Source organism: Zonotrichia albicollis, chromosome 16 (genome assembly GCF_047830755.1).
Source record: "Zonotrichia albicollis isolate bZonAlb1 chromosome 16, bZonAlb1.hap1, whole genome shotgun sequence".
Taxonomy (NCBI): Eukaryota; Metazoa; Chordata; class Aves; order Passeriformes; family Passerellidae; genus Zonotrichia; species Zonotrichia albicollis.
Window position 1 is genome coordinate 2,464,311 of NC_133834.1, and position 19,341 is coordinate 2,483,651.

Here is a 19,341-nt window from a genome sequence, read left to right on the forward strand (position 1 = left end):
CAAGCCATTTGTGGTGGAATAGCTGCACTGGTCTGAGCATTCAATAAATTCCAGTTCCTCCTCTGCTATTCCAAAAGCTCCCCATCCATCATGCTGATTTCTAGCACAGGGACCAAGCTCTGTTAGTGACTCAAGCAGGAGCTCTGGCCTTTGCTGTGAAGCCTTGGGATGTAAATGAACAGAAGCCTTTTGGTGAGAAATGAAGTGGGAGGTGTCTTAGGTTTCCAGCAAAGGGAGTTGGATTTCCAGTAATAGCAAACACCCACGGTTTCCTAAAATTGAAATTTGGGCCTGAATTTGGTATTGCTGCCTTTTAAGTCTGTATTTTCCTCTGTTGCATTAAGAAAACATTTTAGTTTGCGTGACATTCCCTGTTGTATTTTGTCCATCTGGGAGAAAACCCGTAGGATTATATGAATATTATGGGCTTTTTGCTGGAAAGAGAGACTGCTTCTGAAACTACTTTGAGAAATTTAAACCTCCAAGAAATGATGGTGCTTTTCCATGGTGAGGAAGGAGATCAGTCTGGCCTCAGACAGACCATGGGAGCAGGCAGTTCCCCTGCTGTTTTGAGTTCACAGAATCACAGAATGGTTTGGGTTGGAAGGGACCTCAAAACTCATCTAATCCCACCCCCTGCCATGGGTGAGGACACCTTCCACTAGACCAGGTTGCTCAAAGCTCCATCCACCCTGGCCTTGAAGGCTTTCATAAAAGGTGGGTTTAGGTTTGTGGCCCCAGATGCACAGAGTAAAGAAGAGATCAGAGCTTGACTAACCCGACATCTTCTCCTTAGAAGTGCAAAGGTTTTATCCAACATCATTACTTTTCCTTGTTGGAAAGTACCAACCTATTTGAGCATAGGCTGTGACCATCTTTGAGTTGTCTCAGGATGTTTTAAGCAGGGAATCTGCTGCCCATTGTCCCTCGTGCCACACACACATGGCTCCTTTTACATTATTGCAGCAAGAGGGAGCTGGTAAGTGGGAGTGAGCCGAGCTGCAGTGCTTGGCTTGTGGAGCTGTGAGCATCAATCTTGCTGCAGTTCCTCCTGTCCCTTGGCTCACACAGCAGTCTGTCACAAAGCACTTAATGATTAAAAAAAACCCCCAAACCAAAGGACAAATCCTGCAGTGGTTTACAAGCATGTTTGTGCTGCAAGATCAGATTAGTCAACTTAAAATCCACCTTTGCCAAGAGTGCAACTTCTCAGCAATCCTCCCTTTGTCTTGGCTTGGAGTTAAAGCTTTCAGGCTTCCCTTTGGAGCCAGAGAAAACTAAGTTCAGTGGCAAGAATGTCATGGCTTGGTTATAACCTCATGTTTTTTATTATTAATGGTGGCTTTGATAATCTGTGTTGTGGATTTTTTCCCTGAACAGATTTGAACGATACAGATCGGGACGCTCAACACAGAACGCCAGCAATGGAGTAAGTACTCACTCCTTTGATTCTCTCATGCCAGCTGTGGTACTATCAGTAGCACCATAACTTACTCCTTTGTTTCTCTAATACCAGCTGCAGTGCTGCCAGTAGTATCACACCTCACTCCTTTGATTCTCTCATACCACCACAGTACTATCAGTAGTATCTGCCTGCCCTGCCCTGTGTCCTGCCTGTGCTGGCTAATGGTGGTTACCAGGAAAAGTAAGAATGTGACAAATCCCAAGGGACAACTTTTAGCTCAGGAAGTCACTTCACAGTAAAACATCTCTGTGTTTACAGTCCTTGATGGATTTTCATTCCTCTATTAACTTTTTTGATTGCTTTTGAGTCTGTGTGGACTTTAGGAGTTCACAATGTCCTTAAGCAGTAAGATCCACAGTTTCACTATACATTTTTACATATTTATTTTGCATTTTTATATAACAAATATTTTGTTTACATTTGATCAAGTCACTTAATGATTTTTGTTTGCTTCACCTAATTTTTCTTCACTGTGTCTTACAATGCCACTGTTCAGGTTAATTTTCTTCCTGCCATTCATAATTTTAAGAACCACTCTTATCTCCTATTTAAGCAGCCCTTTTCCAAGCTGAAGAGTTCTAATTATTCTTTAAATGAAAATTCTTTTGTAGTTGTTTTATAGTGTTCAAGGTCTGAGTTCATGATGAATCTGTACTTCTATTATGTTTTCTCTTCTGCATTCATAACTATTTCCTCTGTTTACTGTGCTTTACCACTTCTGCAGTGTGATGCAAACTTCAGCAAAGACTCTGTATTGACACTTGAGTCCCAACAAAGAAGTTTTGTTTCTGAAAACAGTTTATACATAATGTGGAAAATTGTAATGTTTAATGTTGTACTGCAAGAAGAAATTTCTAGGATGTGTAACTTCTGTGTTTCTTGTGTCCTGACAGGTACTGAATGAAGTGACAGAAGATAATTTGATAGATTTGGGTCCTGGCTCTCCAGCTGTGGTGAGCCCAATGGTTGGGAACTCAGCACCTCCATCTTCACTTTCTTCACAGCTTGCAGGGCTTGGTGAGTGCCTGATCTGGATCAAGCTCTCCTCTACCTATTAATGTTGCCACGTGGCCTCCAAAAGGTTTGGGTATTTTGCTCACAGGGGGATTAGAAGGCATTCCCACTCTCCTGCACTGTGGCAATCTGCAATTGAGAACCAGCCTGGCACAGAGGGAGGGATTTATTAAGCAGAGAGAGGGGAGACTGATGGAGAGGGTGCAGGTTGTTGTTCATGGCAGAACTTGTACTACTACTTCTGTTTCTGCTTAGTTATAGTTCTCTGGGAAATCAACCTGGTGATGTTCTTGATTCCCCTTCTACAAATAATATTTGAAACCTGTGGGTGAAAGATTTTATGAAACTCTTAGGTGGTTTGCATTAAATCAAACCAAAGATTGTGTGGTTGGATCACTGGGTTTGACTGAAGGTTCTCCACCTCTTTCAGCACTGCACCAATACCATATCCCTTTGTTTGAAAGTGTTGCTTTCACAATCAGAAACTGAGAGAAAACATTGTGGAGAAAACTACTGTCCATGCCCAAAATTTTGGGCTGTGTTAGTGACCACTAAATATCTCAGTTATTGGCAGCAGGTTCACACCAATTCCCAAATGCTGGCTTCTTGATGAGGAGCATTTATGCAATGCTGCTTCCAGGATGAATTAGATCATCTCTACATTTTTCTTTTAAGAACACCAGATTAGCATCCTCCAACCTTTCCTGAACAAAACTGTCCTCAGTGCTGCAGCTGTTAATGATGATGGTGTTTGCTCATGGTTTGTTATTTCACTGGTTCACTATTTTTTTCTCCTCTTGCAGACTTGGGCACAAACAGTGTCAGTGGCACACTCAGCTCCCTCCAGCACAGTAATCCTCGTGATGACTTTGACATGTTTGCACAGACAAGAGGCAGCTCTTTGGCTGAGCAGAGAAAGAAGTAAGTTGGAGTTTGTCTTCAGCACTGAGTCATGGCACTGCTGTTTTCTAAGGGCATAAGTATGAAACTTCTTGACTTCAGACTGAAAAAGTAATTTTGGTGTATGTTTTTGTGCTTTTAATCCAATCCCTGTCCTTTTGGTTGTTATTTACATGAGCAAGTTATAAAGTTCTTGCTGCTGGACAGAGCAGACTGGCTGGGTACTGACTTAGTTAATGAGCTCACTGGAAACTTGGAAATGTGCTTTCCTGTACTTCTGCCTTCTCCTAAGGCTTGTCATCCCATCCACCCATGTTTGAGATACAGGAGCAGAAGGGTCCTTCACCTGAAGGTCATGGATGTGCTTTGGTGGCTGAATTACTGTCACCAAAGGCTTGGAAACAGAATTACCATCCAGTTAACTCTCCTTTTGGCCCCAGTCAGACTCTCACAGGCTGTCAAGGCAGTGTAGCTTGCCTGGCTTCATGCTACCCTTAATTTGTTTATATGCATAGGGCTTGCATCTCTAGAGCTGCAAATCTGGCACTTTCAAGGGCATTTAACAGGTCAAATTATTTCAATGTAAAATAAATCTATGCACTTATTAAGAAATCCTTTGATCCCTGTCAAGTGATATTCAATAAAAGACACACTCAGGTATTTTTCTTCCATATATTATTTCTTGCCTCCTGGCTTCAGACAGTAGAGGAAGCAGTCAGACCATCATCAATATCTTGTCTCAAGCTAAGAAATGCTGTTACATAGTTTATCAAAAATTTAAAAAACTTGAGCCTACAAATTTATTGGGCTCTTTTATTTGCAGTTATCAATATAGCTATTGGTACTGCCTCAGCTGTGGTATCAGAAGAAATTCTGTCATATAGAGGGATAAGCCACCACTGGAGATTTTGGGCTGGGAGCCTTAATGTACAGTTAGAAAGGAGAAGCATTGCAGGAGAGATCTAATCAAGGTCCCTCTGTCTCTTGTGCTAAATGAAGCACAAAACTACTCTTCCCACCCATACCTAATGGAACAAGGAGCACAGATCATCCGTGATTTCACAAGGGAGGATTGCTCTGCCTTCCCTGGGTTGTGCACTGTATAAACAGAGCAGCAGGGAGGAGGAGAGGCATGAGTGTGACTTGCTGTGGTGTGTAGGTGACAGCTCTGGGTGTGAGAGCTCTGGGTGCTGTCACAGCTTGGGAGAAGCCAGCAGGAGGAGGAGAGAGGGCTCCCCCTGCTCAGCAGCCCCTCCCAGGAGCAGATTTATGGGCACGTGTTTGTGTCTGCTGCAGCTCATGGTTCACCACTGTGCTCTGGGAGATGCTGCTGCTGCTGCCTCTGTCACCTGACTGCTGCCTGTCCCTTTTGCATTGCAATTTAAGAAGCTTTTAACAGCTCTGTAAATAGTGCATTTCTTTGTCTGCTTCACTGCAGTTGCTTCATTTCATCTCTCTTTGAGTCTCGCTCTGCCTCCCCCCGATGCACACGGCAAGGTCAGGCTCCAGATGTCATCTCCAAGTCTTTGTTAAACATAATCTGCAATCAGGCCTCTTTTCACAGTCCCCCACTTGCTCCTGGACATTCTTAGGGTGCCTCGTGACCTGTTTCCCTGCCTTTCACAATGCTGATCTTACTCTCTTTGCTTCAAGGTGCTTTCCAAAACTGATGGGTGGCCTTTGTACAAAGCAAGCTCCTCTTCTTGGGGTACACACAGTACCCTCCAAATCTTGTTAAGAAAAAGAATGTGCTTTTGGTTCTCAGGGGAGTAAATCAGGGTATCCAGAGTATTGTTCTCCCATGAGCAAAGGCTGGGAGAATTGGGATTGTTCAGCCTGGAAAAGAGAAGGGATTGGGGTGACCTAATTCAAATACCTGAAGGGAGCCTAAAGAAAGATGAGCAGAGACTATTTACAAGGGTCTGAAGTGACAGGACAAAGGGGAATGGCTTCAAACTAAGAGAGTTTAAATTGAATATTGGGAAGAAATTCTTCCTTGTGAGGGTGTTGAAGCACTGACACAAGTTGCCCAGAGAAGAAATGGTCTCATGTAGATGCTGCCCCATCCCTAGAAGTGTCCAAGACCAGATTGGTGGAAGGTGTCCCTGCCCATGGCAGGGGTGGAATGAGAGGATTTTTTAACATCCCTTCCAACCCAGGCCTTCCTATGATTCCATGATTGCTGATGGGTGATTGCTGGAGTTTCTTGCTAGTTCTGTGGTTTGTTCTTCTCTTCCAGCGTGACGTACGAGGACCCACAGGCTGTCAAAGGACTGGCATCTGCCCTGGATGTCCGGAAACAGAACACAGGAGGGGTAGGTCACAGCTCTGAGTTTTGTTATCCACATGGAATCCGAGCTGGAGGTGGCTGCTTTGACTGAGCTTCTCATTCTGTATTCCAGCAACGTGGTAGTAATAGCTATTTTGAATTGATATCTGGGAGCAAGTGCTGTCTCAGTAATGATCTCTAAAGGGATGCTGCACTTCAGTCTAAAAGACTTCAGAATCACAGTGGGTAAATTCTCCTGTGTCCTTGCAGCTTGTATGGGGAGTCCAGCTCTTTGCCTGGAATCACTGCTGAGGAGAATTAAGTGGGGAATATCCTGTGAACACTGATGTGCATTGGTTTGGTTTGTTTTGCTTTATGAAAGTCTTAATCTCCTAGACTTTGCTTCAAGTGCATGGATACACAAGTTACAGGGAGAGAAATGATGCAGACATTTAATGCTTCACATTCCTTGCCATAACTGCCCTTGCTTGCAGCCTGTTCTGTCTGCCCAGGGCAGGCTCTTGCTCTCGTGTGTGGGCAGAAGAGCCCCATGTGCTGTCACCTCACAGCAGCTGACACTTCAAACACGGGTGAGAGAGCTTGGGCAGCTTTGTCTGCATCCCTCGCTGAAGGCAGAAGTGAAGGAGCTTTCAGATCATCCCCCGACCCCTTTCCACCACCCTGCTTTTAAAAACTCTGCTGCTCTTTTGTACACAGCTGTGTGTGAGGTTTTAGAGGACAGAGCCAGAGCCTTTTCCAGTCCAATTTTGGGCTGTGCTGACCACTAGGGAGCACGGCAGAGCCAGCATAGCATGGGAGAGCCAATGCCGTGTGCACATGCCTCTCACCGGGGAGATTTGCCTCCCCATGCCTTGGCTGATCCCACCCTGGTTCTTTCATGAAGTGGGAGTGCTCTGGGCAGCTGGCATGCCTGGCAGCTTGTGCTCCAAGCCAGGGGGAATTTGTGCTGGGAGCCAGCTGGGGTCAGATCACAGCTGCCTGCCTGCCCCGTCCATCACTCAGTGCGAGCAGGGCCTCAGCTCTCACAGAGCATCCCCCACCCCACAAACCTGCCTGCTTCTTCCTGCCCCTGTCCTCCTGCAGGAAGGGCAATTTATAACCAGGTCAGCCCCATGGCCAGCTGGAGCTCAGCCCCACAAAAACTCATGGCAGCAGTACTGAAGGAAAAGGGGAAGCATGAGGAGGCAGAAATATTCCTTCACAGGAATTCCTGAATCCAGTGTGACATCCCAAGCCTCCAGGATCACTGAGCTGTTATTGGCAGGACCTGGGGAAGGATTTGAGATCCTGCTCTTTGTTCCTGGCTAACCAAATGCAAGGGCCTTGCATTTAGCTGGTCAAGGGGGCTGTATCCCCCAGTGGCCTCAGGGTCATGTCTTTATTTATTAACACTTCTCTTCCCAGCCAGTTCTGCTTTAGGCACCAGCACAACATGTCATTCACAGCAGCAGAGCTGCTGCTCTGCCCCAAGTGCTGTCAGTTCAAAGGGCTGTGGCTAAGCTCATCTGAGGGTCAAAGTTTTTTGGGGTAAATGCCTTTTGGGTTGTGGAACTTGGGGCTATGAGATGTCGAGACTTTCAGCCTCTTTTCAAAGGTCCTGGAGACTGTAACGTGTAATCAGAAGAGCTTGTTTTGAAATGCAGTTGCTCTGTAATTGGTAAACACTTTTTCTCAACTGTTGTGAGGCTTGTGGGTGTCTCTTCTTAAAGGAAATAAAAATTAAACTCTCCTAAAGTTACCAGCCCCAGCATGTGGAGCAAAAAACTGGCAGTGCTCAGTAAACGAAAACCCAGGCTTTAATTTGGGTAGAGCTAATTTAAGAACAGCTCTGGGGAGGAGCCAAAAGCTTTGCAACACATTCTTCACACACATCTCGTTCCAGCACAGTTGTCCAGTGGCAGAATTCAGCACATCCGACGTTTCTAATGCAGTCATTCTCAGAATGGTCTGCAGAGACAGGGCTGATCACGTGGCATTAGCTGTCTTTTAATGTGATTTAGCAGCTGGAAACAAGATGAGCTAAAAATACACTGTTTTCTTAATATTGCTTTTCCATGTTGGGAATTGCTTTTGTTGCCACTGAGTTGTTGCATGATCACAACCGGGAGGAGAGGTGTCCAAGAAACAATTCTCTGCTGTTACACAGAGAGTAGATGAAATTGGAATGATTTCCTCTTATTTTTTTCCCCTCATAAAATGAGACATAAAAGATTGCAGCTGATTCTCCATTACCTGTGTTAATGGGGCCAGGGAGGTGTCTGGGTGGATGTACATAACACACCAATGGCTCTCTGCTGAGCTCACCCAGGTCTGGGCTGGAGCCACTGCACTCAGCTGAGCCCAGGCAAGCCCCTCCAGAGCTGGAGATGACTCTGCATCCCCTGGCTCAGGGAGGAGGTGCTGAAGGACACAGAAGCATCTCAGAGTGTTGGTGGTGCTGTGCCATGCAGTCTGCAGCCTGCTCGGGGGAGCTGGATGCATCAGCAGTCCTTTCACCACTGTGCTTTTCAAGAGGGGCAGTTTGAAAGGCTGCCAGGACACTGCAGCAAACTGCCCTGACTTCTCTCCACTCAACACCATTGCAGAGGTGCTGTGCTGTCTGTGTGGGGCACAGTCTGTCTGCTGAGGTCAAGGACATGAGCAGGAGGTGCTGCAAGCCACGGCCTCATAAACAAGGGGGACTCCACAGACTGTCACACAAGAGTTTCCAGGGCAGTCTCACTGCCTGCAGCACCTTGAACAGCCTCACTTTTCCTTCTTCTAAGAAGATGACAAACATCAGCCTCACTACTAGCCAGTGATTGGTTTGTTTTATCATTATTATTTTTATTTTTAAGGACATCATGGAGGGAGTGCTAAAACGCTGTGAACTGTCTGTAGGAAGTGCAGAATTCTGGGTGAGGTCTGTCCCCTTATGGACAGAGCTGACAGGCAGAGGGGGACACAGCTGCTGCCAGAAGCTACTGTAGGCAACTCTGTGTGTGTTTGTGTGTGTCTGTGTATGTGAAGTTTTTAACTGTTTTATTACTTTATCACGGGTTGTTGCTGTGGTTTCTCTCTTTATGGACCTTTCTGTTCTCAACACAGAGGAGAGGTAAAGGTGGGAACTCAGACATGGAGCCCATAGACAAGTGGCTAATTACACAAGGAATGGTGAGGACTTCACCAGTGAATTCCTCCTGCCCACCCCAGTCCCTGACCTAGAATAACCATCCTCCATTCACCTCTCGTCCTGCCCTGTTGAACCGCTTCAAATCGGACAGTACAAGGAGTTCATTTCCCACCTGCATCATTACCTGGGGCAAAGGGAAACATTTGCACCAATTTCTGGTTTATACAGCACAAAGACCTGTAAATAACTGAATCATTTGTAGGATCCCATGTCACCTTCAGAAGAGGCCTGGGGATCCAATTGGTTCCTTCTACTGTCTTGATTTATTTATGCAGTATCCACTTTTCGAGGGATAAACACAAGTCTCATGGATCTTATTCATAAAGAGGACATTGCTATCTGTCTGTAAAGCAGCTTTTTCTGGCAGTGCTTAGCTTCATGGTCTGGAGTAAACATAGGGAAGTTGTAGGATCATATTGAATTGAACTGAGTAATGTAGGGATCATTCTTTATGCAAGGAAGAGAATGGGAGAACTGCTGCCCAGATTGGCATCTTCAACCCCACTGGCATTAGGAATCAGACTCCAAAAGGTACAATAGTGTTTCTGGCTTTAAGGATTTAATTCCTATGTCTGGTGATGCCAGTGCCTTGATAAAATCAGGCTTCTGAAGATCACTGAACCTGTGCACATTCTGACCTTGTCTGAAGTTGTCCTTCATCAATGTGCTTGCAGAGAGAAGTTCAAAGCTTGCTTTAGGTGCAGAAGCCAGAGGAAAGGAAAAATACCCTCAGCTGTGCCTTAAAGCCAAGTTCTGAGACCAATTTTTTTGGACCATGTAATCCATCATTTTAAGTGTTTGAGATTAGTACCAATAATGTGACCTAACTGTAGAAAATCCTCCTGAGACAGTCCTGGCTGCAGCTGAGTTCAGAAAAGTGCAGGGAGAATTCCCTTTGTTCTGGGGTGTGCTGGCAGGGCAGCATGTGGGGCTGGACACCAGGAACAGAAATTCTCACTCCAGGGAGAGCCCTGAATGCCCCAGACTGGGCTGCCCAGTGCTTAAAAAAGAGAAACATCCAAGAAAGCTTAAAGTTTAGAAAATCCAGAGTGTGCAGTATCTACTCTGTGAAACACTTGCATTTATTCTTCTGGATTTAGGGCTAATCCAGATTATTTCTCAGGGCCAGCTTGGGAGTTTGGCAGAATTTTGCACGGCTGGTGCGCACACAGTGACGGGACAGGTGCTGTCTCTGCCTGCCCAAAAGCAGCTCCATGGCTGCTCACACACGTGGATAAACCCACTGTGGGTACCTGTCCCTGGGAGCCAGAGTGTCACTTTGGTGCTGTCACACACCCAGAGCTCACAAGGTGAGGGTGAAAAGCTGTAAAATGAGCACCAGTATCAGCTGTGCCTCTGATGCTGTTGGCTGTGGCTCACAGGGGCTCTTGCTGTTCAGTGGCTCTGTTGCAGGCAGGGGTGTGCTGTGCCACTGTGAGATGTTCATCCATAATGAATAATCCAGTGATTGAGTTAGTTCTTCTTCTTTGCCTTTCCACTGTTTACAAGAGCTGGGGAGCATGAAATCAGCACCCCTGCTGTTCACACCACTCACACCAGTGCTTTATTAAAAAAGCAAACAGCATATTCCTTCATTGGCTTGTGGTTATTCAGTCTGGAAAAAGGATACTGCAGCATTCATGGAGGCATATGGATCTGGGGAGGGAAGGGGGCCTGGCTGTCAACCAGTCCCTGCTCTTACAAACCTGCCACCTTGTTTGTATGCTAAATACGAGAGAGAAATACCTAAAATAAAACCAAACTAATCATTAACTCCGTTTCTCTCTTAACTGGCTGTAGTTCTTAACAGTGTTTATTAATATGACCTGTAGCATTTACAATGCCAGTGGATAACTAGAATGCCAGGTATGAACTTGTTGTTCCCCCTCTGTGGGTACTTTTTGTACTTTGGTGAGGAAAGGGGTGAGCTGACACTGCTGTTCCCTGAGCCTGTACAACCTGAGACCACTCAGAAGGAATTCTCCACCTGCCAGAGTGGTTCTCACATCCCTCACGACCTGACATTGTTCTCTACAAGCTGTGATACATTTCAGCTTTGGGCTGAGTCCTTCCCACTCCATTTCTCTGCATCCCAGTTCACCACACACCTTTGCAGTCTCTGGCTCTCCTCTCCCAGTGAATTTGGCAGTGTTGTTCTTGTTTCCAGTTAACCTGTGGCTCAGTTCTGCCATCAAGATGATGCCAGAACCATGGAGACAGACACAAGCCACACTTTTATCTGTCTCAGCTCTACCTACAAAACTAAAATAGACAAAATTATATCGGCAGAAAATGTTTCTGGTTTTTGTATGGCTGAGGGATGGGAGGTGAGCTGTTCAGTGGCAGATCTGGGTTTTGTAGGTCTCACACAGGAATCCATATCAGCAGCAATCAGGCACAGACTTTACCACAGAGCCACATTTAGGTGGTCTCAGTTCCCTTCTCATGAGATTGGACAGAGATTTGCATTCATATATTCCTTTCTTAGAATAATCTCTCACCCCACTCACATACCAAATGGGTTATTTGTTATGAAAGGGAGAAGTGGGTGTTGCTTAAGCCACACCATGTTAGGACATTAAGTGGGACAGCGGCAGGGGAAGGATGAAACTGAACCAGAATTCACAGAAAGTGATAGGAACACCACTCAGCATTCTGTCTTGACTGGCAGCAGCATGCCTGGCTAGAGAGGAGAGCCCTCTTTGTAGGGAAGATAGGTGAGGAAAGATTAAATGAAACCTCTGTTAATTAGTAACCAGGTGGGATGCCGCTATGTGCCTTCAAGAGAGAGATAGGATCTGAGATGTGGAAATGACTTGGGTAACATGAGACTGTTGAATGACATCATCTTCTTGGAGACTGAAGTGCTTGAATTGTGGATAATCCCAAAACCAGGCACGTGGAGATCTCATTTCTCCCATGTGGTGGGACCCCTCTCGCTGTTGAAGGCAAGCAGGAGCCTCCAAACACCACAGGGGTCTCCTTGGGCAGCCCTGGTGTTTGCAGAGCTCTGTGCAGGGACAGCCCAAGCCCTGGTGGCAGTGGCAGTGGTGGTGGCACTGCCTGGACACTCCTGTCACATGCAGATGGGCTGTTGTTATACAGCTGTACAGCTGGGCACAGCCTGGGGACACGCTGCAGCCCAGCTCCTGCCCTGCAATGTGCAAGCACACTCAGGAGTAACCAAGGAGTTCATTTAATCCTTGCACATAAAGTCAAGCGTGGTCTAATATTGAGGCCAAGCCGCTATTTCAAGATGACAACAGCTTTAAATAGATAGTAAGGCTGTAGTAGTAAGCTGGAGTAGCCTGCTAGTGTGCTCCTAGTGCTGCTGTAGGAATGCCAGACCTTTACTACTGCTAACCAGCGAGGGGGAGTGAGTAGCAACTAACCAAGAACTGGTGTCAGCTTTGTTAAACATCTAGAAAGAAGTGGAATTAACTAAGCTATTACAAGGCGGTAGTCTAGCAACAATTAGCATAAACCTTGTTAAACATTTTAAGAACATTAATGAGCTCACCTAGAGACCTGAATTGTCATTTCATACCTGCTTCTTTTCCAGTGGGATCATTTTTAATAGAAATAAAATGTGATAATAATAACCTTAAACTGTCTTTTTAAGGGTAGAATATTGGATTTTATGACTTCTGAGGAAAAATATTGGCAATACTCTTTGGCTTTTGATTGCTAGTGAGAACATCAACACAATCTAGCTTAGATAAGGAGGAACTTGAATTCCAGGTTCCTATGGGTTTTGTGGGATTGAGCACTCACTTTTGTTCTCCCAGCCCTCCTTTTCCATTTCTCTTTCAGGACTGTTGAGATGATCCCATTTGTAGGATTTTCCAAAGACTAAATAAAAAAGGAATTTAAACAATCAGACCGGCTTTTAATTAGAGCCAGTTACTTGAAGTACCCAAAAATATTTTGTGACTTAATTTCCATTTACTGTAAGTATAGACTTAAAAAAAAAAAAATCACAATATCTTTATACAAACAGCTCTTGCAGCCTGCACTATCTGGGGAGCTCTCTTGCCAAGACTGAAAGCTTCACTAGACCATGCAAGTTTGCATAATCAAAATATCAACAAGGCAGTGTCCCATTCCAGAGTTCTTTCCATGTAGTCTGTGGCTGCCACTGCTGCTTGTTCCCAGAAACTGTTGTCTTTTTTTAATGTGTAAACTAGTTATTTTATTTTAACATTGCCTCTGTTGTGATTTAGGGGTTAGTTATAACAAAATTCCCCTGCACATTTTTGAGTTTAGGGCTTCTGAAAGGGGAGCCAAGTACCCAACTGAATGGCAAAAACCTGAGCTTCTCTGTACATTCTCTTCTCAGTTTAAAATGAAAAATAAATGTTACAATGTTATCGTTAAAATAATTTAAAACTTCCAGTTGCTCTTTGAGAGTTTCCTCCCTCTTTATTCTTGAACAAATTAAACCTGACACATGTAACCCATGTTTTATGAAGAGATGGGGCTCAGAGTCTTAGGAAGGTAAACTGGAAGTTTGTGCATGGAAGGAGCAATGGATAGGAGCCCTCAGCACTTCTGTGGGTGTGCTGGGAGACAGGGAAAGCTTTTTGAAAGGTCAGTGCTGAATAGCAAACGGCTGACACACTCAGATGTTTATCTTACAGCTTTGTCTGCTTCTCTGCAAGAAGTGCTCTTGCACTTCTGAGGGCTTTGTTTGTTTGTTATAAGTAGCTCTAGCTGAAAGTAGAATTCCTTTTTTTGCTTTTTTTTAATTTCCATTTTTAAAAATTCTTACGAAACACCACAGCACAAACTCTTGTGCTGCTGAGCTGTTCTTTGAGGACTTCTGCAAATTGAAGAGTCCTGTGATTCTCAGGAATTCAGCACTTGATCAGTCATCTGTCATGTTTTGAGGATAATCAAGATCTGAGCTGCTGTTCCTTCGAATACAGGGGCAGTGTACTGCCACACTTTTTAGAACAGCTGCTCTGATATTAATAAAAATCCTGGAATGGTTTGGGTTGGGAAAAAGATCATCTCATTCCAGCCCCCTGCCATGGGCAGGGACACCTTCCACTATCCCAGGGTGCTCCAAGCCCCATCCAGCCTGGCCTGGAACACTTCCAGGGATGGAGCAACCACAGCTTCTCTGGCAACCTGTGCCAGGGCCTCCCTACCCTCACAGGGAATAATCTCTTCTAATATCTAATCCAAATCCACCCTTTTTCAGCTTAAAGCCATTCCTCCTTGTCCTGTCACTGCAGGGCTTCATCCAAAATCCCCCTCCAGCTCTTTTGGAGTCCCGTGTTTCTGTAAATTTTATTCACAGAAAAGGAAAAATAAACCAGTTTTTTTCCCTCTTCCCTTCCATGCACATGTTCTTATCCTTAGAGAAACAAAATCACCTTTCTGAGTTGCAGCCCAAGCAACAGCTCAGAGGCTGCACCTTCCACAGGGTTAAGCAACACAAGAGAGAGGCAGCAGTGCAACATCTGCAGTAGGTTTTAGGTTGCTGTAGGATGAATAAAATCATTACTTTATATCTCTGAAGCCAGTATTTTATAAAGCTAAATGTTAAACCAAGGAGACAGTTTTACAAGATGCAGCTTGTCCTTGGGAAGGAATGTGTTGGAAGGTGCTTAGAGCTCTTCCCTTGTGAGTGGCCAGCTGTGATAGTGTTGTGTGTGCATGATTCAGGAAATTAGAAAGGGACAGTTGTCCTAAATCTGGCCCATTCCAGAGGAAACTGCAGGAATTTATTTTCTGTTTGGGTTTTTTATGAATTCACTGGAAGCAAAGTGACACCTTGTACCTCTGACCCTGGGGACTGACTTTGTCCAGCAACTTGTCAAGTCAGAGCCCAGCCACCTTCCTGGTGCTGCTCTTTGAGGGAGATGCTTTGGCTTGAGTTCTGGATTTCCAGTTCTTGGACACAACTAACCCACTTTGGCACATCTCACCTCAAGCAAGGGCTTAACTGGCCTCCTCAGTACAAAGGGCCACTTGATTCTGTGCAAAAATTCCTGAGGAGCTTTGCTAAACAGCCTCAGCCTGTGTGATCCAGCATCTGTCCATCTTCCCCTGCTAGAAATGCCTGAGAAAACTCCATCTCCCAGGAAATTAATCTGCAGAGCCTCTTCCAGCTTTTCTTATTGAATAACAGAGTCATAAGGTTGGAAAAGACCTCCAAGACCATCAGGTCCAACCATTAACCCACCACTGCCAAGGCCACAACTAAACCATGTCCTAACCACATCCACAAGGTTTTTTATCCTGTCTAGGGTGGGATTCCTGTGAGGGGTTTCAGGCAAAGCTGTGGGGAACCTCTGACACCTTTTCTGCCTAGGAGAGTCCCTCTAGCAGTGCCAGGTCTCCTCCCTGCTCAGCTGCCATGCCCTGGCCTGGAACTCACATGTCTGACATTGTTTTCCAACTATTTCTCAGGTTGTCCTTACCAGATCTATTGTGTTGTTTTCCTGTTTACCTCGGCAGGCCTCTGCTGTATTTAAGCAGTGTAGTTAAGTCAGGAAATTCTACACCTAATACTCAGTAATTTCCCTTTGCTGACCCAGTTACCCTCAGCACTGTGTGACATCGCTGCCCTTCAGCTGCCTCTGTGCTGCCTGGTGTAATCACACTGGTACCATGAGCAGTTCCACTGCAGGAGCAGAGGCAAACCTTCCATGCCTGAGTGTTAAACTATCCCTGGAGCCTGAGCTGCTCTGGAGAGCCCTGCTGCAGCTCTGGGGCTGTGCTCTCCTCCTCTGCCCCATCCTCTTCCTCACCTGAGACCCTGCACTTTGCACTGGCACATGCTGGGCTCTGCCAAAGGGGTCACCTTTGGCTGAGGAGTGGGAACTGGGAGCTGGGACAGTTTTGCTTTAAACCCTTGTGCCAGGGCTTGCCAGGGCTTGGTGGTGTGGTGGGAGGAGGATCTGGGAGGAAGCATGACTGTACCCTGAGCTCTGACTTCTCCACCTGCACGGAAAACCAATTTGTTTTCATAGGAGTGTTGCCTGAAGACTTTGAGCCCCTCTTTTTTCTAACCCTTCACTGTGGCTAATACCCATTTTATAAAAACAAAAGGTGTAAATTTAACATTTCAAAACCTAACTGATATCCAGTATTCTACCCTTAAAAGCATTTCACGATCAAGATTAGAATCATCAGTCCACCTTGATGGTTTTAATATGTGGTCGAGAAGTTACTCATCTTACACTGGCATCCAGTCACGTCATTCCCCATAATCTTTCTCCTGTTTTTTTTAGCCTTGTTGTTCATAATTTCCTTTCCAAGTTGTTTCTTTATTTGAAATGCCATTTATATTTTGTTGCCTTCTTTTTTTTTTTTTCCAGCACATCTTACATCTTTGTTTTTGTTTTGTTTTTAATCTTATTTCTGGCGTTTTCCATCGCTCTGTGGCCATGATTGTGGATGTGTTTTGGTTTTTGCCTGCCTTGCTGTTCTCTCGCTGCACTCCCTAGATCCCTGTTGCACAGTCCTCTGTCATGGATGACATTGAGGAGTGGCTCAGTACCGACTTGGTGAGACTCTTTATATTTTCATTTTTCACTTGCACGGGTAACTTTCAATGCATTGCTGAGTTCCTGGTACTTCTCATAGCAGGAAGCAGTGAAACTTCCCAAACAGAGAGTTTGGTTCCCTTTGAAGGGAATATCTAAGCAGGAGGAGTCAGGGTCGTGTTCAGCAATTCAATCAAAACACTTTTTTTCTGAACTGTTTTATTTTCCCTTCTCCATGTGAACATCACAGAACAGCATATGTTCCAGAAAATGTGGGATTCTGATCCTCAAATAGGGAAGCATTAAATATGGCCTGAATTTTTTTTAAAGTCCATGTTTAAAGCTTCATTATTTAGACAGGATCTAAGTTCATGCTTATGTTGAGGCATGCTTTTAAGAGATGCTGGATCAGGGCTTAGATTCCTTTCAAATCAAGATGTCTTTGTTAAACTGGCAGGCAATCTTGACATGTTTCATAATAGTAATAATAAAAATTTATAACAGTCTCTCTTCAGTGTTTATAACTTTCTCCTAAATGATTATTGTCTAGTAATTATTAAACAAACAAACAAAAAGCAGAACTAAAAGTAGCTTTGCCTTCACCCTGGAGTTTGTTTTGCTGTTCCAACACACATTTGGTTTAAGCAGGATAAACTAATACACATTTATTCTATTTTGGTTTTTTTCAGTGTAAGCACATGACTCAAATCAGCCAAGTGCATTTTGCGGGGTGGGTGGCGGGCTGTGTTCACACTGTTCTTTTCAACATGGTTTCAGTGAACTGCACTTGCACTCACCACATCCCCAAGGATCATCTCCTTCCATTCTCCCAGCTTGAGGCAGAAAACCCCCAACTCCTTAGGGTGTCCCCCAGCCCCCTGAGCTGCCTGCTCAGCTCCAGCTGGGAGCTGTGGGATTCAGCAGAGCTGCAGGCACGCTCTGGCACGTCAGCCTGTGCTCTGGCACTGGAGGAGCTGGCTCTGCGGGAAGGAAGAAAATTCTGCAGCTCTCCCGAGGTGCCTGAAGTGCTGAAACAGATTCCAGGTTCAGTGTTTGATTCCAGGTTCAGTGTTTGATTTAGGCAGACTGACTGGCTGGCTCTGAAATGTCACTGGGTACCTACTGCTGCAGGTAGGTTTGTCAGGCCTTGCTACAGGAGTCACTTTCAAATTTCATTACAAACTGGCCTCATTTTGTTAAAGAAATACAGTAAATGTAGCATGTCCACTCTGCTTAACCAATAAACTTTTGTCTTTGCCATTTAAATTAATTTAGAGGGAGAGGAGATCTGATGGAGAGATATGGAGGTAGCTCTGTGCATCAGTCATCCCCAGCACAGACTTGCTCAAAAGGAACAAAGCAGAGAAGTGTCCTGGAAATGCCTGAGCAAGCCTGGGGATGTCCCTGGGTCCCCATCCCAGCCTGTGTGTCCCCCCACAGCACAGAGATGCCTGTGAAAATTTGGACTGGATTTTTGTTTTTCCCTCTGGGTCCCCTCCTCCTTGTTTTGTTAGCAGCTCATTTCAATTCTCTGCTTCCCAGGTGAGGAAGCTGCAGGTTAGGTTAGATAATTGGTATTTCCTTACCCTTTTTTGGGGTACACTGGGACAAACAGCAGCTCTGCCTGTGAAGAGGCTGCTGTGTGAACCTTTGGAAGCTCAGTGCAGTAGGAAGCCAGGAGATGCTCAGGCTCTAAAATGTGAGGACAGCCAGTGTGTTCCCACTCCTGGCAGAGTATAGAAAATACCTTACTTTTCAAAGCAGTTTCAACATGAGGTTTTCAACCAGTATTTTTACCCATCTTAAACATCCTGATGGATTGACAAGGATGCCTGTCCCTGGACTTTTAATTTTATTATTTGAAAAGCACATTGAAATGCACAAACTGGTGGAAATGCAGTGACCCTGTGGCATTCCCAGCCTTTGATTCTGATGGACAAACACCAACTGCTGTCAGTATCCTTCATGCAGCTCACCCTGCTCTTGTCTTTGTGCAGCATGGGCACATGAAAGCTGCTATATTTTTGTATGAAGCCTAAAACGAACTCTCGCAAGAGGAATGTTGACCCCAAACAATTTTGCAGGTGTCCTTTGTCAGCTAAAAGGGCATTTTATTTGAAGACACAATGCAAACCACAGCTGACTTTTTAAAGGACTGTGTGACAGAAAAGATGCCATCTGGTACAGTGTGTGTGTGACTCACACAGCTCAGATTTGGACCAGAATTAGTGTCTGAAGGGGAAACAGCACTGGACTGACATTCAGATCCAACAGGGAAAGCTTAGCTGTCCACCAGCAATCTTGAGAGGCACCTCAGTGCTCGCCCTCCTGCTCTGCAGCACAGTGAAATGTCAGTCCCCGCTGGCCTCCCGAGGTGGGAGCCCTGTGATTTCCCCAGGTCACCCTGCTCCCATGGTTAATATGTGGAAACAAGTGGTGGAAACTGTCCAGTTGTATTAAAGGTGGAGGGGATGACAGGGAAGGGAGGCAGTGCCTGTGCTCATGTGCCTTTTTGTTCCATTGCAGAAAGGCAACGAACTGGAAGAAGGAGTGACCAGTGAAGGTAAGCAGAGATGCCCCTGGCTATGAGCCATTCCCAGGTTAGTGCTCAGACGGAATTTGCTTTGATCCCTGCTGAGGTGCTGCCTTCTCCCAGCCTGATGTTCCCCAGCAAATGCTTCCATGCTCAGAAAGGCGGGAGGAGAGCATTTCACAGCAAAAGGTTCCTATTTATGGTGTGGGGAGCCCTCCTGGCTGTAAGTGCTTCCCTGCCATCTTCCTTGGCTGTGCTCCGTGTTTGTGCCAGCAGGAATGTGTCCCCAAGCTGCTCAGCCCTTTGGAATGATGTTTCCCTGGTTCTGTCGCAGCCGGTGGCACAGTGTGGGTTTGATTCCAGCTGCTGCCTGAGCTCGGGTGTCTCCAAGGACGGCTGTACCCTTTCCCGAGGAAGTCAGGCTGTACCACTATTCGTGCCTGCAAACACAGCCCGACAGGATGCCAG

General features: G+C 45.5%; 1 protein-coding gene across 3 annotated transcripts in view; it reads left to right on the plus strand.

The window, feature by feature from the left end:
* The window catches only part of TOM1L2 (target of myb1 like 2 membrane trafficking protein), a 56,339-nt gene that overhangs the window by 31,692 nt on the left and 5,306 nt on the right, over positions 1 to 19,341 (plus strand). The window contains exons 9-15 of one of the 3 annotated variants that reach the window (XM_074553089.1): positions 1,381 to 1,429; positions 2,359 to 2,482; positions 3,283 to 3,400; positions 5,619 to 5,694; positions 8,757 to 8,822; positions 16,302 to 16,361; positions 18,867 to 18,903. In XM_074553089.1, coding sequence (XP_074409190.1) covers positions 1,381 to 1,429; positions 2,359 to 2,482; positions 3,283 to 3,400; positions 5,619 to 5,694; positions 8,757 to 8,822; positions 16,302 to 16,361; positions 18,867 to 18,903 — 530 coding nt within the window. The remainder of the gene's footprint in view (positions 1 to 1,380; positions 1,430 to 2,358; positions 2,483 to 3,282; positions 3,401 to 5,618; positions 5,695 to 8,756; positions 8,823 to 16,301; positions 16,362 to 18,866; positions 18,904 to 19,341) is intronic. The other 2 variants (XM_074553090.1, XM_074553091.1) reach the window with 2 other exon arrangements.